At 49.5% G+C, this 17,599-nt stretch overlaps 1 protein-coding gene and 1 long non-coding RNA gene across 5 annotated transcripts in view; both read right to left on the reverse strand.

Annotated features, from left to right (window-relative positions):
* The window catches only part of DHX30 (DExH-box helicase 30), a 30,634-nt gene extending 19,653 nt beyond the window's left edge, over nt 1-10,981 (reverse strand). Inside the window, exons 1-2 of one of the 4 annotated variants that reach the window (XM_082752389.1) lie at nt 10,949-10,981; nt 7,472-7,523 (exon numbers count right to left, since the gene is read on the reverse strand). In XM_082752389.1, coding sequence (XP_082608515.1) covers nt 7,472-7,502 — 31 coding nt within the window. In that variant the 5' untranslated portion in view covers nt 7,503-7,523; nt 10,949-10,981. Of the gene's footprint in view, nt 1-4,093; nt 4,323-7,471; nt 7,524-10,210; nt 10,281-10,948 lie in introns of those variants that run through there. The other 3 variants (XM_082752390.1, XM_082752388.1, XM_082752387.1) reach the window with 3 other exon arrangements.
* Nucleotides 10,982-12,667: 1,686 nt separating this feature from the next.
* On the reverse strand, nt 12,668-16,589 carry LOC309874356. The gene is made up of 3 exons (XR_014316820.1): nt 16,438-16,589; nt 15,599-15,772; nt 12,668-12,792 (listed from the first exon to the last, which is right to left on the reverse strand). It is a non-coding gene; the product is annotated as an uncharacterized lncRNA (long non-coding RNA).
* Between the last annotated feature and the right edge of the window lie 1,010 nt (nt 16,590-17,599).

The raw sequence follows: 17,599 nt of genomic DNA on the forward strand, positions 1-17,599 counted from the left end.
GTCACAAAGCTTCATCCAAGAGAAAAGTGAAGTTACCAGGAGGTCAGACTGGAGATCCTGGGGTAAGGTTGAGCAAAAATGACATTGCTGATCCCATCGCCCTCTCCAACAGCAGCACCAAAAAGCCAGGGTGCTGATTCAGGGCTCAGAAAAGAAATTACTAACACCAGGCTTGCAAGTTCTTCCTCGGAAGCACAGAACCAGCTGAACCTCAGAGAAACAGCTTCCAGAAGCCAAACAGCCCAGCTACTGTAGGAGTTTGGGTTCCTCAGCACGCAGAGGGATGCTGAAACAAAACCCCCAGGCCCTGCGATAAGGACACCGAGAGCCAGGTATCATCTGAGGACAGGTTGCTCTGTAATCCTACAGCTGTCTGACTGGCAACTGGCTCCGTTCAGGGTTAGTTTTCCACCTGTGGGCAGCAGCAAAACAAAATTGGAACCTGTGCCGTCTCCTTGACCACACCAATGGGGAAAAGAGCCTGCAAGAGCTTTCCACCACTCCCAGCAGCACCGTTAAAAGGATAACAGGGGAGCCCTCGGGCTGCTGTTCCTCACAAATCCTTGAGCAAACCCCTCGGACACCTCAGAGGGATGCAGAGGAGGAAGAACCCTGTGTTAGGATCTCCTCTTGTCCACCAGCTGGCCAGGGCAGCATGAAAACTGTCTCAGTCTCGAAGAGCCACAAGCCAATTTTCGGCAATTGCACAGCAAACACGAGGCACCCACCTGGCCGCACAGCAAGCACCGCCACATTCAGACTTGTACCTGTTCAGGAAAACTGGAAAAAGTGCCTCAAATTTTAGCCCTCCACACGTCTATTCCAACCCACGGTGCTGGGACGCTCGGAGGGAGGCATAGTAGCCCAATTCCCAACTGTCCTATTAAATTCATTTAATAAAGGAGACATAAATAAAACCCTCCAGCAGCAGCCTGCATTATTTGGCCTCTGGTTGCTTCTCCTTTCAAAAGCAATACCCCGAGGAATTCTGTGATAGGGAACAGATGGAGGCAAGAAGTGCATTCTTTCTAAATGCCCGGGGAAAAAAAAAATATGCATTTACCTAAGGAGAGCCAATTCCTCAGATTCTGAGGTGACTCCTCAGACAGGACTAAATATTTAATCCATCCTCAAGCAAAGAAAAGGGGCTCTACGTAACAAAGCCGAGATCTGGCTTGCAGTTGAGGCTCTGAACTCCCAGCTGAGACACAATGTCTTCTTCACAGCTGACAATGCCATATTCAGCAGTGCCATCTGACGTATCTCCAGCGACTCCGAGGCTTGATGGATCACCCTCAGTCCATTCTTACCCCGAAATGAAGAGCTGAAAGGCTCTTATTTTGCACGGAGCCGTGCCTCGCTCCCAGTTTTTAAAGAAACAACCCCAAACCGCAGCCCTGGATTTGCAGAACGTTTCCTCCCCGACAGATTGGATTTCTTGGCACCCTCACCCGGAGAGTGCCTGAGCTCTCTGACTGCTGAGAACGGATATTTGGGTAGGAACGATGCTAATGGAAGGCACAGCCCTGCAGAGGCAAGGAATACAGACTCATACTCCCCAAAAAAACAACACAAAAAAGCTGATTTTCACACCCAGTTCCAGTCGAGCCAGAACCACGCATGGTGTCCACACCTCAGCTCCGAGACCACGAAGGAATATTAAAAGCCTGTCTCAGATAACAGGCAGCTCAGGGTGGGTTTGCCAAATGAAGCCAGTTAACTAATTCCTGTTCCTTCAGCTTAACTTGATTGTGGAAGCCAACGATAATTCCAAGCAACTCTGAAAGAGAAAAAAAAAAACACTCTTCTTTGTAGTGGCTAAGCCTTCTATTAACCTCAACAAATCTGAGAAGTGAAGACACCATCAGGTAGAGCAAGAGCACAAATAAATGGCCCGTGGTCTCGTTCAAGGCAGCCAGAGGAGCGCTGCATCGATTTGAACAGTTCCTGTCTTCCCTGGAGAAGCAACAAACGAGCAGCAAGGACAAACTATGAAACGCGGCGCACACCAAGATGCAAGCTCCTGCTTACATATTCATCTCAGTGAGGGATGCTCCTAACAGATCAAAAATTCACAGGGAAGAAAGCCTTGGGGCTCCAAAAGAGCCACTTCATAAGGAATTAGCCCAGGCACACTTTACTAGGGAGAGATGGCAAGAGAAAAGAGCTTCCACCAGCTGAGAACACACCAAAACAATGTCACCTTTTTCTTTTTTTAAATCATCATCTAGAGACCCTGACCAAGGTTCCCTCTGAGTACACATAGAAATAAAAACCCAGGTGTGGTTCTTGCCTAAAGAAGGACAAATTTAACACTGGTCACCATGCCAGGGGCCAGCCCTGGCTGAGCTCCGAGCGGGGGATTGGGCCACACAGCACCCAGAGGGTCTCCAACCTGGGTCTTTCCATGACACAAGGAGATGGCAAATTAAGTTAGCTGCAGAGAAAGGTTCCTCCTTAGAGCAGAAAGAGTGGTCAAGATCACGTAAGTCTTAATAAAGAGGGAGAAGTGCCCCAGACCTGACCGAGCAGGCAGAGGGGTGATCTTTGCCACAGATCCCACTCCAAAACCCCACATCTGGGCCAGAGAAGGGAACCCTGATGTGAGCAGCGATGTAACACTGCAGCTCTGAGAGCTGGCCTCAGATCCCAGGTTCTTTTTCCACGTGGGATACTCGTACCAAGGCTAGCAACAAAAGCAGTCAACTACAGATAGCTCACAAGACTTCAACTTGAAGGCAGAGCACTCACTCTTACTTTTAACAGCTTTTAAAAGAACTTTTACGATCTCTGCACGTTCAAGGTGCAGCCCCGCGGGCAGGGCAGGCTTGCAGCGGGACCCTGAGGGCATTTTATTTGCTTATCTGGAGCACAGCGCCTGCCACCAGCAAGCTCCCCACACACAGAGCAGCAGGACGAGGCCAGTCCCGGCAGATCCACCCTTGGTGCTGCCCCTGGGCTCTGGGGGACCTCCCAGGAGGGAGGTGAAACCCCAGGGTGAAGCCCTCAGGCACCTCTGACAACAGATGGCAGCAAGAGTGCTGAGGGTTGTAGCATAAAAAGGGGGAAAAAACGTGTTTTTCTGCTTTTCTCAGGCAACACCTGAATGAGGCCATTCAACAACTCAGGGCGTTTCGGCATTCACTTCAGAAATAAGTTTGTTTGCTTCGTCAAACAGCTTGAGCGCAACACCTGAAGGGTGGCTCTGAAACACGGGGTAAAGCCCGGCAAAGCTTCCGAAAGGAAAAGGGAACTAAGAGCCCGAAGAGCTTAGAGACTAGAGAGACAATCACAAATAAATAATTAGTAAGTGCTGAGGGCGGGAGGGAAGCGCAGAACACGGGGAGAGGGAAGGAAAAAAAAAAAAAAAAAAAGCAGCACCTTTAAAGCACGATAAAGGGATTTCCATGGGGAAGATGAGAGGCTGCGAGGCGGCAGCGGGGGCAGAGCCGTGACGAACACGGGTGGCACCCCCCAGCACAAAGCCACTCGCAGCCCCCACACCGGCAGCGTTTCACTCTCGGTAACCTCAGGGGCGTGTGGTAAAAGCTAAAAGCAACGAGCGGGCTCCCTCGGGGGCCCTTGGGACGCGGCTCGCGGCCCTCTCGAGCCCCGGGGGCGCTCCGGGAGCCCCCCAGAGCCGGGCCCGGCTCCGGAGCCGCGACCTTGAGAGGCCCCCGGGCAGCCCCGGCCCTGCCCGGCCGCCAACAAAGGGCGCGGCCGCCACAAAGGGCCCGGCCCCGGTTCCCCCCCCTCAGGCCCCGCTACCTGCGGCGGCGCAGCCCCCCGCTTCCTCTCCCTTGCCTCGCATCCTTGGGACCCCCCCAAGGCCTCGGAGCCCCTCGGAGCCCCCCCCCCACACCCCGGTGCTCGCCGTGAGGGCCCGGCCCGGCTGCAGGAGGGGGGCGGGAGGGCCGTGGGCGCGCACACGCCGCCTCCTCCTCCTCCTCCTCGCACCGGGGCTCGCTCCTCCCTTCCGCTACGTTTAGCTCAGCCCGTTTCGGCTGGGTTTAGCCCGTTTCGGCTCGGTTTAACCCGGTTGGGTTTATCCCGGTTGGGTTTAACCCATCCCGCTTCTTCCCCGCCGCCTCACCCATCCCCATGGCGGCGCCGCCGTCCTGCCCCTCACCGCCCGCCGCTGCTGCTGCTGCTGGCTGCGGCTCCTCCTCCTCCTCCTGCCGGCCTTCCTCGGTGCTCTCGGGCGCCGGCAGGCGGCTGCAGAGCCCCCGAGCCCCCCGGTAACGGCGGCAGAGGCGGAGCGGCCCCGCCGAGCCGCAGCCCGCCGCCGCCTGCAGCAGCAGCCCCAGCGCCGCCATCTTGAGGCCGCGCGCGCCCGGTGCCGGCCTCAGGGCAGCGGCTGGGCCGGGCCGGGCCGAGCCCGGGTCCCGCTTCCCCGTCACAGCGCCCCCACGAAGTACCTCAGGCGGGGAGGACCCGGCGCTGAGGGAGGGAAAAAGATAAAAATCTGAGGGAAAAGTGAGGGAAAAAAGGACAAAAAGTAAAACAAAACAAGCGGATCTCCTCGCGGGGAGCGTGTGGCGGCTCCTGCCGAGCGCGAAGGCGGTTGCTTCATGGATAGTTGGTGCCACACGCATGCAGGTCGCCTCAAAGGGGCTTGGAAATGTGTGGGAGATATCCCCCAAAAATAAAAATAAATGGAAAAGGATGTCTTCACACACACAGCCCGAGAAACTTGCCCCCAGAGGGATGAGGCAGTGGCTCCGAGCGCCTGGTGAGGGCCCTGCAGCCATCCACCCCTCCTCACGAAGCGCTCCCGGGCTGCTCCACACAACACCCAGCAGCTCCGGCTGCGATGCTGGCTACCCTCGTTTTCCCTCCTGCACACACTTCTTTCCCATTTCCCTCATAAAACCAGAACAACTGAGAAGGGGAAACTCAGAAACTGCCCCAGAGCCTGAAAGTCGCAGGGGTTCCTCACTTGTTCTCACCCACACAAGCACCCCGCCTGCACCCCTCACTCACGTGCAGCTTGTGCAATTCACATCCAGGTGTGTTTGTTACTAAAAATGAAGCCTGCTTGCAGCATATCATTTTCTAACATCGGAGATAAACACCAAAATGTTTCAGTCGGTTACATGGCAAGACCGCAGTGCCTTTCCCTTCTCACACACTTGCCCCTCCTGGAAGCAGACCCTGCTGTTTGGGTCTGTACGAGTGACTTAGGGCACTTTATGCCTTTTGATATTTGACAAAAGTCCAAATTATTTATATATATAAAGTTTGTATATACATTTTAACATCCCCAGCTGCAACATGCAGCTGCACACCATTAGGTTGTGGGCTTCTTTACAGCAGGACATCCTTTCTATGTTAAATACCTTATTACTCGGTCAATATTTTGTGTGTAAGCCAAAAATTTCTCTTGAATAGTTGTTTAAATATCATGATGAAGAAAGATTTTTTTTTCAAGCAGAAAGAAATCCCCAGTAAACCACAAAAGGACTAACATAACTTGACACAAGCACTACAAAGCTTGTACTCCTCAAGAAGAGGTTCAAGAAGTGGAAAGTTATCACAAAAACCCTGTATAAAGAAGTAAATCTTTGGAAGAGCATACACATGTGAACATTTGAAGAAAATCTTGCTATACAAATTTGCCTTTTCCAGTCTACATCGCAGAACCTCTGTGAATTTGCTAGTGATTTGTCTGTGTACAGTTTGTAAAAACAAACACAAAGCTTTATCTTGAAGAGGCACACAAAAATAAAAAGAACAGGAGCACTATAGAGATAAACCATGGCTGGAGAACACAATGATTAAGATCAAAACAAGCAAAAGAAAACATAAATAAAGCACAAGTCTGGGAAAATACTGGAAACACACAGTCAGTGGGAAGGAGTAGCCTGGGAGATGCTGAATGACAGTGTGGTGGTACACGGAAAGTTTGACACGAGCAGGGCTAGTGGTTTGTCAGCGTGAGTGATACAAAAATTATCTTGTGAGCACAGAAAAAATCACTAAGACTCAATTTATTAAAAAATTCCAGAAGTCACAGATTGCGTAAATTCAATCCAAGTACCTTTATTTTGCAGAGATGAGAGTTAAACAGCATGTAAGTCATCACTTAAAGCCATCCTCCCAGGCTTTGCCAGTTCAGGCTCACTTCGATGAGCTGTGGTTAATTCATCTTCTCTAGCCAAGCCTTTGCAAAGGCTGCAGCACCGTGCAGGAGCGCATTAACCAACCACGTTACTTTAAAGGTTTCATTTTCCCCTAGAGCAGAAGCGTTACAGCATCCAGAGTCCCAAACCCAGCCTGGCCACGACAAACCACTAGCCCTCTCAGGAAAGTTCCTCCTCTCTCAGGCTCCAACCCAGGTCACGCTTTATTTGACAGGTCAGAGGCTTTTTAATTCCAGCTAAAATTCCTTCGTAACTAATTAACGCCCTGGATATATCAAGCACTATGGGAATTTTTGTTTTAAATATGGAACCCACAAACTGGTGACTCACTTGATTAGCATGGCAGCGTTACAAGAACGGCTGGTACACTCTTGTGTTCCCCAGGAGCTAAAGCAGAAGCATTACTTCCCCAAGACAGGAGGCAGCGATCCGTCACCAGATCGGCCACGTCTGGGGTATTTTATTCCGTGCTATGCTCCTTATTTTAAGACCAAGTAGCAGAATTCAGAAAAGAACAACAAAAGAAAAAAACAAACAAAAACAACCAGTGAATGAAGGGATTTCTTTTTAAAAAAAAAAAAAAAAAGAAAAAAAGAAAAAGAAATGAAGAGGTTGGCAAAGCAATGACAGGAAAATAAGGACGTGATAACAGTTGACAAATATTTGAAGTATGCAAACACTAGGGAGAAATCACTCACTGAATTGGTACAAAAGGATGCAGCTATGAGTAGGAGGATAAAATTAAGGCGGCAAAAAAAAGCCCTTACTGAGAGCTAAATAGTTCCCTATTGAGCTTTCTTCCCCCAGGTCTACGTTGTTGTTTACTGGGTGGCACAACAGGTCCTTCCCCTTGCCAGAATCCGTCCCCTGCCTGAAATTCTCCAACACTTGGTTGGCCTGCCCCAAGCTGAGGGCAACACTTACTCACGCGCTACACTAACCAAGGCAGAATTCAGTTAGCTTGGCCACAACAACTACTGGTGTTGTTACAACTGTTACGAGCTTCACTCCCAGCAAGCTGAAAGTTGTGCAAGCCGGGCTCCCCTCTGAGAAAAAGCCTGTTACAACCAAAATTGGGCATGGTGTGTTACACACCTATCGTTAGCCCAGGTAAATTCACATCTCCTTCCTTTCCTGTCCCTACGGCATTGAGAAGGAAGCCTGACAAAGACACACGGAGGATAAACCTCTCGTTTATCCAGCAGAGAGAAGGGCAGCACTGTTTTTTTAGAAAGTAATTTTCTTGAGGAGTCTGCCATAGTGTTAAATCTCTAAGCAAAGGAAAAAAAAAAAAAAAGTTCAACTGTAAGATTGTCGGAGGTGCTTACCTTTAAGGGAATTCAATGAGAACATCTCCATCCCGGCAGAAAGCGGTGATCCCTAGGAAAGCAAGAGCAGCAAAAAGGAGCAGGAAGTTAGAATTAATCTTGCCTTTGAGATGTTTAAAGTGCTTCGAACGTGTGCAAGTAGCTGTCCTGGGCAGAAAACAAAGCCACTAGCCCCCAGCAAATTTCACCTCGGTGTTTCTGTCCTGTCTCATTTGAATCACGCACTATTTGCTATCCTGCTGTAACCACCTGCTCTACACCCAACGAGCAGGTTGTAGGTTTTGGAAGTCCTTTGTCTGCTCGGTGATACTGACTTAGGCAACACTTTCTTAAACCTTTTTAAGCCTGAACACCACCGAGAGGGAAACCACGGCCATCATTTCTCCTTTCCTTACGCAAAATAAGCAAAGAAAGAGACGCGGACTTTTGGTAATCTTCACTAGTGAAATTATATTAAATTTTCTATTTTGTTTTCTTATTAAAATTACTTTTACTTAAATAAAAGAAAAATGAAAACAACCACCTTGGTTTGGGGTTTTTGCATCTGGCGTGCCCAATATCAAATACATTTTAGGCCTTCTCATTAACAGAGAATGTTAATGAGAATTTTAATGAGAATTACCAAGGTTTTTTTAACAAACAGGTCGGATGGGTGAGGGTCCTCACTTACACAGAGCTAACATTAACTACCCATCCCAACGGCTACTCCTGTGTGCACAACTTGTTTCCTACAACTATTTTGCTTTCATGTGATCTGCTTTTGCCTTCAGTGAAACTAACGACAAAATTAGTGTTTCCTTCAGCGACAGCAAATGAGGCCTAAAACAGCAGGGCTTTCAGAACACCGCTCCGCAGACAGGACACCTCCTCCAGCAAGCCAGCTCCCTACAGGCACACGAAACCAAACCTGCCTTTACTGACACGTCCACGCTTTGTCTTTTCCAACGGCTGACTCAAAAACAGTTATTTGGCTTGCTTAAAAATTAAAAATCAGACGTGATGCACTAATTACCAAGGCGGCTGAAGAAAACAGCGCCAATAACTCGCTGCACTGCTCGGTTAGGAAGCCCTGCTGTGGCAGTCGAGCAAGATTCCCAAGGCTGAAGCATCCAACCATCAGTGGTACAGGAGGAACACCAAGTGTGAAGAGTAGCCATGTATCAGCCTGGCGTCCCCTTCACGCAGGGACCCTCACAGACTGGGTACAAACCATCTTAAAGCCAATGTTATTCCTGATAAATGGAGTCCAACATTGTTCCAACACGGATGAGTAAGTCTTTGAACACTCTGAAGTCGGAGAAAGACAAGCAGAAGTATGATGAACACCACGATATGTTCCTGGAGCTCAGTCATGGAGGTAAAGGCAATGTCTTCCTCCCAAATTTCCAAGCCATTTGCCTGAAAGCAGACTAAGCCCATTCCAAAGAACACGGGGCAACTGGTCTACAAGAGCATTCTGGGGCATGCACCACTCAGAGGAAGAACAAGGCTCATCTACAGAGCACAAATCAGTGAAAAAGAGAATGAAGAACATCTCACCTACATCAGGGAGGGCAGAGTGGCACTTCCAAAAATAAAAACAAGATAGAAGTTGGAGAAACAGGTCTTTTCTCTTCAAGACTGAGGAAGAAAATAGCAAAACCCTACACGGGTGAGCTTACGAGACTAACAACTGAGAGCCCTGCTGACGAGCAGCAGATCTCCAGTTGAGATGGGGACAGTTAGTGGGCAACCAGAAACAGCCTCAAGAATCAAAGAGCTGGAGCCAGCCCGGATGGGAGCGGGGACAAGACATGGAGGAGAACAAAGGCAGAGAGATAAATCAATCCAGGTGAGGTGCAGGAACAGAACCCTGCTGATGACACATTTTAAATTACATGGAGAAGTTCAAGTACCTAAAGCTTGCACATCTTGAAGGAACATGGTCAAAGCAGAGAGAGGAGCTTGGACAGATAAGCCCAGATTTATTGGTTATGAAGAGACCACAGCATCACCTCTACGCTACTCAGGACCAGATCTGGTGGATCCAAACACGCGGGATCTCACAGGAGGAACCATCAGTTTTAGCAGCGGCAGCAGCCAGGTGGAAATCCCGGCTTTTTGGTGCTGCCGAAGACCCTGACACCAAGAGGTGTCCAACTACGGCAGCTGCTTCGCCACGCACTGACATGAAGGGGACGCATGAGCATCATTGGAAGAGGGAGACTTTGGAAGGCTCGAAATACGTTTTGTTAGGCCCCAGGACAGGTGGGAGATGCGGGCGTCAAAGGACACCGGATTTATGAAGGAGAATAGGATGAGACAGGACTCTTATGGACGAGGTAGTGGCACATTTGGGATGAGAATCAAGCGAGCAATGACACTATCAGAAGCAAGAGTGCCTCTATGCCTCACGCTTGGCAAAGTACTTGCAACCCAGGGGCATAAGAGACACTAAAAGCTTGTTAGGGACAGACTTAACGCCCCTACTGCAAAGGCAGGGCATGAACCGAGTGAATCTGGCGCTGGAAACTTCGATAAAAATCTCAAAGGCCCGGGAATTGGGTCTTTGTTGGGTTTCTTTGATCCACTTGAGAACTGCTACACGCATGTATGAGGAGAAACCAGGTCCCCCACACAGCGGGCATCACAGAACTGGTTATCACCTCCTGGCGTTCCAGCGGCACGCACAGAGGTATAGCCCCAAGTGCTTTGTCACGAGAACAAAGGAGAAATTACATTGCCTTACGTATCACTCACTTTCAAGGGTCACCTACACGGGGATCCACGCAAAGCGGGGCACTTTGCCTTTCTGCTACTCGGGTCAAAGGCGCACAAGAAACCTCTCTCTACCACTCCTATCCTGCGGGCTTCCTGCTGATGGAAAGGGGACCAAGAAAGCGTTAGCAGCCAGGATTCTCTCACAACTCCCCTCCTGGGCTACCCGGGCAGCCCCAGGAGGGCCGTGGGGATGCAGAGCCCCACGCGTGGCTCCGCCGCGACCCGGGGGACACGAGGGGCTCCCCCAGCAGCCCCACACCGGGACTGGAAGCATCCAGGCCCCCCGGGGGGGTTGGGGGGGGGCACACAAAAGCAGCCGGGCTTCCATGGACCCCCCCCCAGGGCACCTCCAGGGCCCGGCCCGGTTCCCCCCAAGGCCGGGGCCGCCCCCTCATGGCCCTCCCCAGGCCGGCGCCCCCCTCACCCCCCGGCCCGGCCCCGCCGCCCCCTCCTCAAGCCGGGTCCCCCGAGGCCGAGGTTCCCCCCCCGGGGGGCTCCGCGCCCCCCTGGGCCCCCTCAGGCCCCGCCGCCCCCCGCCGGGCCCCGCCTGGCAGCCATCCCCCCGCTCCTTCCCCGCTGCAGGCCGCGGGCCCGGCCCCCTCCCTCTTCTCCCTTCTCCGGGCCTCAGATCCCGGTCCCCTCGGCCTCTCCCCCAGCCCCGCCGGGTCCCGGTGCCGCCCGGTGGGAGCGGCGCAGGCCCCGCTCCCCGCCACCGACCTCCTCCTCCTCCTCCTCGCCGCCAACTCTCTGGCGCCGGTCCGCCGCCGCTCCAGGACTACAACTCCCAGCAGCCCCCGCGAGGCGCTTCCGGGGCGCCGCCCCGCCGGGCGAGCCGGCGCTTCCGCCGCCGCGCTAAGGGTGGGGAGCGCGAAGCCGAGGGGGGCGGGGCTTGTTGCCATGGCAACGGCGGGAGCCTGCGGCCCTCAGGCGCTGCTGAGGCGGGAGGGAGGGGAGGAAGGGGGGGGGGGGTCCTGCGCTGTGGGGCCCGGTGCTGGGTTTCTCCTCAGGGATCTCTCCTCAGGGATCTCAGTGAGAGCCTCACAGAGCAGTGTCTGTCCCCTCTTCTGGCTTGTTGTGAGCAGCCACCTCGTGAAACTGTCACAAAGTCCCAGAATCACCGAGGTTCTATCCCCCAGTCCAACCTCTGAGCTAACACTAACCAGTCCTCCACTAAACCATATCACCAAGTTCTACATCTAAATGTCTTTTCAAAACCTTCAGGGATGGTTTTGAAAACCAGGGACTCCACCACTTCCCTGGGCAGCCCATCCCAATGCCTCACAACCCTCTCGGTAAAGAAGTTCTTCCTAATAGCCAACCTAAACTGGATCCAACCTAAAATATCCAAAATCCTAATATCCAGCCTAAACCTGGCTCAACTTTAGCCCGTTCCCCCTCATCCTGTCACCAGGCACATGGGAGAACAGACCAACCCCCACCTCACTACAGCCTTTTTTAATGTACTTATAAAGAGCGATAAGGTCGCTCCTGAGCCTCCTTTTCTCCAGGCTGAACAAGCCCAGCTCCCTCAGCCGCTCCTCGTAGGACTTGTTCTCCAGACCCCTCACCAGCTTCGTCGCCCTCCTCTGGACTCTTTAGAGCACCTCGAAGTCCTTCTTGTAGTGAGGGGCCCAAAATTGAGCACAGTACTCCCAGTGACTCCCAGTGTAGAGCTCTGACAGTGGTTCACCACTGCAGTGGTAACACACGAGGGTTTGTCACACTCAGGTTCCCCCTGAGCCAAAACGTGTCACCGCTTCCTACAACACACCAAAATCGCGTGGGTGCCGTGGAGAGCTTCAATAGTGATAGCAGGAATGTGCGACGAGGGTAGCTGAATTTGTGAGGGAAAGACTGATTTGTGAGGGAACTGGGTTGTTGATAAATAGAGCTGTGCACTGGGCATGCCGGTTTGCTATCGTTACTGATTCTCTAGCAAGGTAAACATGGAAAAACTAGGCTTAAAATTATGGAAAATGGTCATGTTTTAAGTTCTGTCTGGTAATTTAACCCTAAATTCAACACGGTGTTGATACAGGTTTTAGCACTTATTACAGAACAGCTTATTTGTATGCAGAGTTCTTTGTTTTTCGGGCTGTTTTTATTCACTGTAATTCTTCATATCATTCATGTATTTGTAAAATAAACTTTTCAGAATACCAGTCCCAAGAAAAGCTTTGTATCATGAGATGGAAACTACAGCTGAAAACATGCTAGCTACTCAAAACCTTCCTTGAATGAAGTGTTGAGATGCCTGCAGTGATTAAAGCTTACCGAAATTCTCGTTTCCTTGCTGTGGTCTGCAGGCCACGGCTGTCTTCACGCTAGTGAAGAGGCAAAACGTGATGGAAAGGAAGTCGTCTAAAGGTAAGAGCGTGAAAGTGGAATTTCCCCAGAATTTACCTGCCTGCTCGCAGAACCATAAAACAAGGTAACGCCGACCGGAGAACACGTGGGAGGGGAGGAAGCGGCAGTGTAGAGAATTTTCATCTGCTGCAGATGCTTGGGGATCTCTGCATAACGCACCCTTCCTCAGGAGGTGAGCACGGAGCCCTGCACATCTGCAGAGTGTGAAGGCAGAAAGGTTAATGGCTTCTCCTCACCCCTCTCTAGTGTTTACAGATAAGAACACGGACAGTAAAAGAAAGTGCTGAGATAAGTGGAGTAACTTGTGCCATTACTGCGGGCTTAACCTAAAAAGCCTGCATAATCAGTCAGAAGTCATTTGTTAAGTTACCTTAAGTAAAGCAATTGGTTTCAGGGGGCTTAGAATGGAAAATCACTCTAATACAATGACTTTGTAGAGAATATGTCATGCCATCTAAAGCATGATCATTTAATTATAATCCTCTACTCTCTTCCTACTGATTATACCATTTTTACTGGTGTTACTTTGTAGTCTATCTTCCAAGTAACCTAAGAGATGCTGCAAAAACTGATTTTAATCAAGTTTTAAATGCAATACTAAATACAGTTTGTCACTCCTTGCAACTGTAAAGTGAAGATAAAACCACAGATGATACTTTTTCTTTCTTTTTATTTATTTATTTTTTTTCGTTGTTAGGCTTGGTTTACCTAATCATCTGGTTTTGTTCTGAAAAAAAAAAAATTAAAACTACCATGCCCAGCATAACTCACCAAAAAGTCTCCTGCCTATTGCCTCCCCGTTAAGCAAATTGCACTTCAAGCATTACAGCTCCTCTCTGCATCCCTGCCCCATCTGCCGCCCAGCATATCTTGTCACTTCACCAAACAACTCGTGGTCCTTCCCTCTGAAACCTCTAGATCTTCATCTTGACACCTAAACATTCCTATGTATTCTGCAACCACATCCCCTGAACTTCCTACATCAACCCCTCCTCTGTCTGTCCCTTGCCACCAGCTGCACAAGTGACAGCAATTAGTGTGAAAGCCGCAGCAATTAGTGTGAAAGCCATCAAAATCACTGTGAGCGTTGTATCCAGACTGCCTGTGCGTACAGGAGGCTGATCTTACTTCTCTTCTCCACGCAAGAAATTGGTATCTCTGCATTTTCATGTCCCCATTGACTTTATTTGAAACTAGTTAGTGGGTTTAGAAGTTAGCAGAGGAGGTTCCAGGTGGTCAGCACCACCAGAGGGACGCCCCCCCCATTGCTCACCCTTAAATGAGAACAGTCAGGATATGTCTGTCCCACAAATGAAGTTCCTAATAATGAAGATGCTGAATTAAAACAAACAAACAAACGTAAGGTTCTGCTTTCTGTAGATGGGAAACTGTATTATTTATTTATAATGCGTGCAAGCAATTAAGCCTTGCTGTAATTCCGGTAAAACACGTTTTTAATTTGTTTTCCTGCATGGTCTTCTCTTCCTACCCAGACACTGCAGCTCTCATTGGGTGAATCAAACGAGTAATTGGTATTGTTTTCTTTGGATCTTCTAAGATCTGAGGCCTTTACAGTCCAGTTATGTTAGACTTCCTTACAGGCTTGCTTATACCATCCTGCATGTGGTTTATACATGGCCTGTTGTAGTCCTAAAGACAAAGGATGTAACGCTATGTCGGTGTGATTTCACAGAAGCTAATTGTCAGAAGAACTAAGACCGACTGCTGCTGGGGGATGTTGAAAAATAGGGCAGCGCAGATGAGAGTATTTAGATTTTGATTCAAGCTTTCATGGCTTTTTCTACACTACGAGGCTAATACAATTTATGGAAAAGGCTTGGTTTGTGAAAAAGCTGTGAGGATTAATTTGGAAAGTTGCTGTGAGTATTTGCTTGGAAGGTCGTTGCCATAAACGCAATTTTTGAGCTCATCATTTTTACTAGAAATCTGTGATTTTTTATTTTTTCATTTTTTTTCCCGTGGGATGTTACCAGCAGCTGCTGCAGTGATGTGGAATCTTAATCTTGACTTTAGCTCAGGGATGACTTACATGAACCATAGTGTGAGAAAGTCAGCGTAACTAGCCAAAGATGAGGCAGAGAAGCAAGTAAACCAGCCTAGCTAAATAGCACGCCGTAAGGACTGAATTATTTCATAACTGGAGAGGCTAGATTCGACTGAAACTACGGAACGTAAGGTAAGCAATGGATAAGGGAAGTGCAACTTCTGAGATGGAGTTTGAAGAACAAATCACTAAAGCTTTAAAAGCAAACAAAAAGTAGTTTTAAAATGCTGGAAGCAGAAAGTTGTTTTTTTAAAAAAATCCCCAGACCAAAGACCCCCCATAAAGGAAAATCTGCCATATCTCGCGCATGAGTTGTCACCGATGGAACAAATAAGACAGATCATTTCCTGATCCCCTCTGTTGTGAAGGAGAAGGCTACAATTCCCTGCTGTACCTTTTAAAACTTCCGATGATCTGGATGATGTATTAAACGTCAGAAAAGGGGATACTGGATCAAACTGATAAATTGCTTTTTAAATCAAGTCCGAGAATTGTGAAAGAAAATTGTGCAGTCAAGCTGCTAAAAAAAAAAATATCAAAGGTGTCTCTAATGGAAATTGTTAGACTGGACTGTCAGTGGATAATACATCATGTCTCCATTTTTTATATGAAACTGCATGCTTTCATTTCTAATATCGCTTAATGGCTCTCGTGAGGAGGCATGACAGGATCCGTGTAATTGGGGGGCAGTAAAAAAGTTACATGGGCTGAGTTCAGTGCTGGTCAAGAAAAAAATGCATGCATTTCCCCCAGGCCCTCAATATGACATAGTTATAAAACATCCAGTTTTATCTCACTGTATGAAGGAACTTTATAATCCATTCCCAATAAAGTAGTAGTATCAGAAATGGAAAATTGCAACACCTTGGAATTATACTGGCCCATTAAGGATCTTGGGAAAACAAAACAAAACATCACGTTTTGTTCCTCTTTACCTTCTTAATTTTTTCTTTTCCTCTTCTTTTTTCCATTTTTGCCTTGTCTCCAGCACCTTTGTTTGGTCTAGTATTTGTTAAAAAGGATGCATTTTTCTTCTGAACTCCATTGGGCTGGAAGTCCAACCAGCAATGACAACATTTTTTCAGCTGCAGCTGTGCCGTAAAATAAACCTTTGGGGAAAGATATTGCATGGCCAAATGAGACGACTGTGAATTCTTAAATGTTGTTTTTGGCTCAATACCTTAGAAAAAAAAAATATTTAATCAGATATTAAATAACGCTTTTGGAAACTGTGTTCTCAGTCTATTACATCAGTAACAAACCCCTAATAAAGCACTATACAGAGCATAATGGCTAATCTGTGACCCTTTTTTGTAAATCTTTAAATGAAAATATTACTGTCCCTTCTGAATTAACTCAAGACATCCCAGGGCCTGACGAGCACATACAGAAACACTGCGTCTTCACCCAGCGTTTCTTTGGGTGGTTTGAGTGCTTTGGCCGTGCATGGCCAGTTCGTGTTTTTTAGTTCTTATTATCTATAGAGTAGATTACTCCCAGGACAGTCACGGCAGCTCTGTTTAACAGTAATTCTGCCTCAGTGTGTCACACGAAAGTAGGGAAGGACAATTCAGGAAGGCGTTGGCAAGGACAGCCAATGGTCACCGCTGGACCTTCCCAGGCAACCTCAGCAAAGGCTTCACACATTGCACTTTTCTTGTGTGAGATCTATTGATACACAGGATTATAGTTTTAGGGTTTTTTGTTTGGTTTTTGCCTAAAGCACATGCACTGGGTATCCTTGCTGCGCCCACTGCCCCCAAGTCACCCGCACCAAGTGCCGTGCTCCCAACGGAGCCCCGTTGCTTGGTACGAATTAATCACAGGCTGAGCCGTTTCTGTAATTGGATTAGGAGCTGAAATGGGTTGAGGAGGGAGGAAGGGCTGCGCGGTGGGAAAGGGCTTCTATGGGCTGCGGAGGGCTGCAGCGACACAGCGCCGCCATGGGACAAGATGGCTGCCAGCGCCAAGAGGAACCTCGCCTCCTTGCCCGGTCTTATATAGCCTCGGGGGGCGGGCTGACAGCTGTGATTGGCTCTCCAGCCTGCCCCTCTCCTCCCTCCTCCCCCCCCAGCACGTGCAGGCACTATTTACCCGCTCTGATTGGTTCCGCAGCCGGCGCCGGGCCCAGCAGCCAATCGGCAGCGGGCACGGGGGCGGGGCGAGTGCTCCCCTCAGGTTCCCGCTCAGGGCCGCCAGATCGCGCTGTGGAGACGGGGGCGCCCGTTGGGGCCTCAGCCCCGGCGTCTGAGGGAATTGTCCAAATGTTTCTTAAATTCCATCAAGTTCAGGGCTGTGCCCACGTCCCTGGGCAGCCTGTCCCAGTGCCCGACCACCTCTGGGTGCAGAACCTTTCCCTAACACCAGCCTGACCCTCCCCTGTCCCAGCTCTATGCCATTCCCTCAGGTCCTGGCGCTGTCCCCAGAGAGCAGAGGGCAGAGGAGCTGCACTTTTTGCAAACAACCTGTCATGTTCTGACAAATGCTGTACCCTAGTGTACTTTTGCTCATTATAATAACATTAGAATGCCAAAACACACCTCCATCCCAAAAGCTACCCGCCCCCAAGGTGCGACCACCCCTCACTGAGCTCTGAATTTCTCAGAGCCTATTTAAACGGAGACGGGAGAACTTTTCCCCAATCACAACTAAGATATGCTTGACTAGAGCCACTCAAGCTCCACCTAAAAGATAGAAAATAATATAAATTGGCCCAAGAGAGAGGGGATGTTAGGGAAGATACCACCATTAGGGGAGATACCATCCTGAGGGAGTACAACATCCTTAGGACCTTCTGGGACCAGTCAACGGGCTGAGCCCCTCTTCCCCTTCCCCTAACCCCCCCCCCCCAATTGGGATGCCTTTGTGTGAGATTTGAACACTTGGTGATAAATCTTTCTAGAGTCTTTGATCCTTTTAACACGTTAATTTATAGG

The sequence above is a fragment of the Aythya marila genome (genome assembly GCF_965140915.1).
Source record: "Aythya marila genome assembly, chromosome: 2".
NCBI classification, from domain to species: Eukaryota; Metazoa; Chordata; class Aves; order Anseriformes; family Anatidae; genus Aythya; species Aythya marila.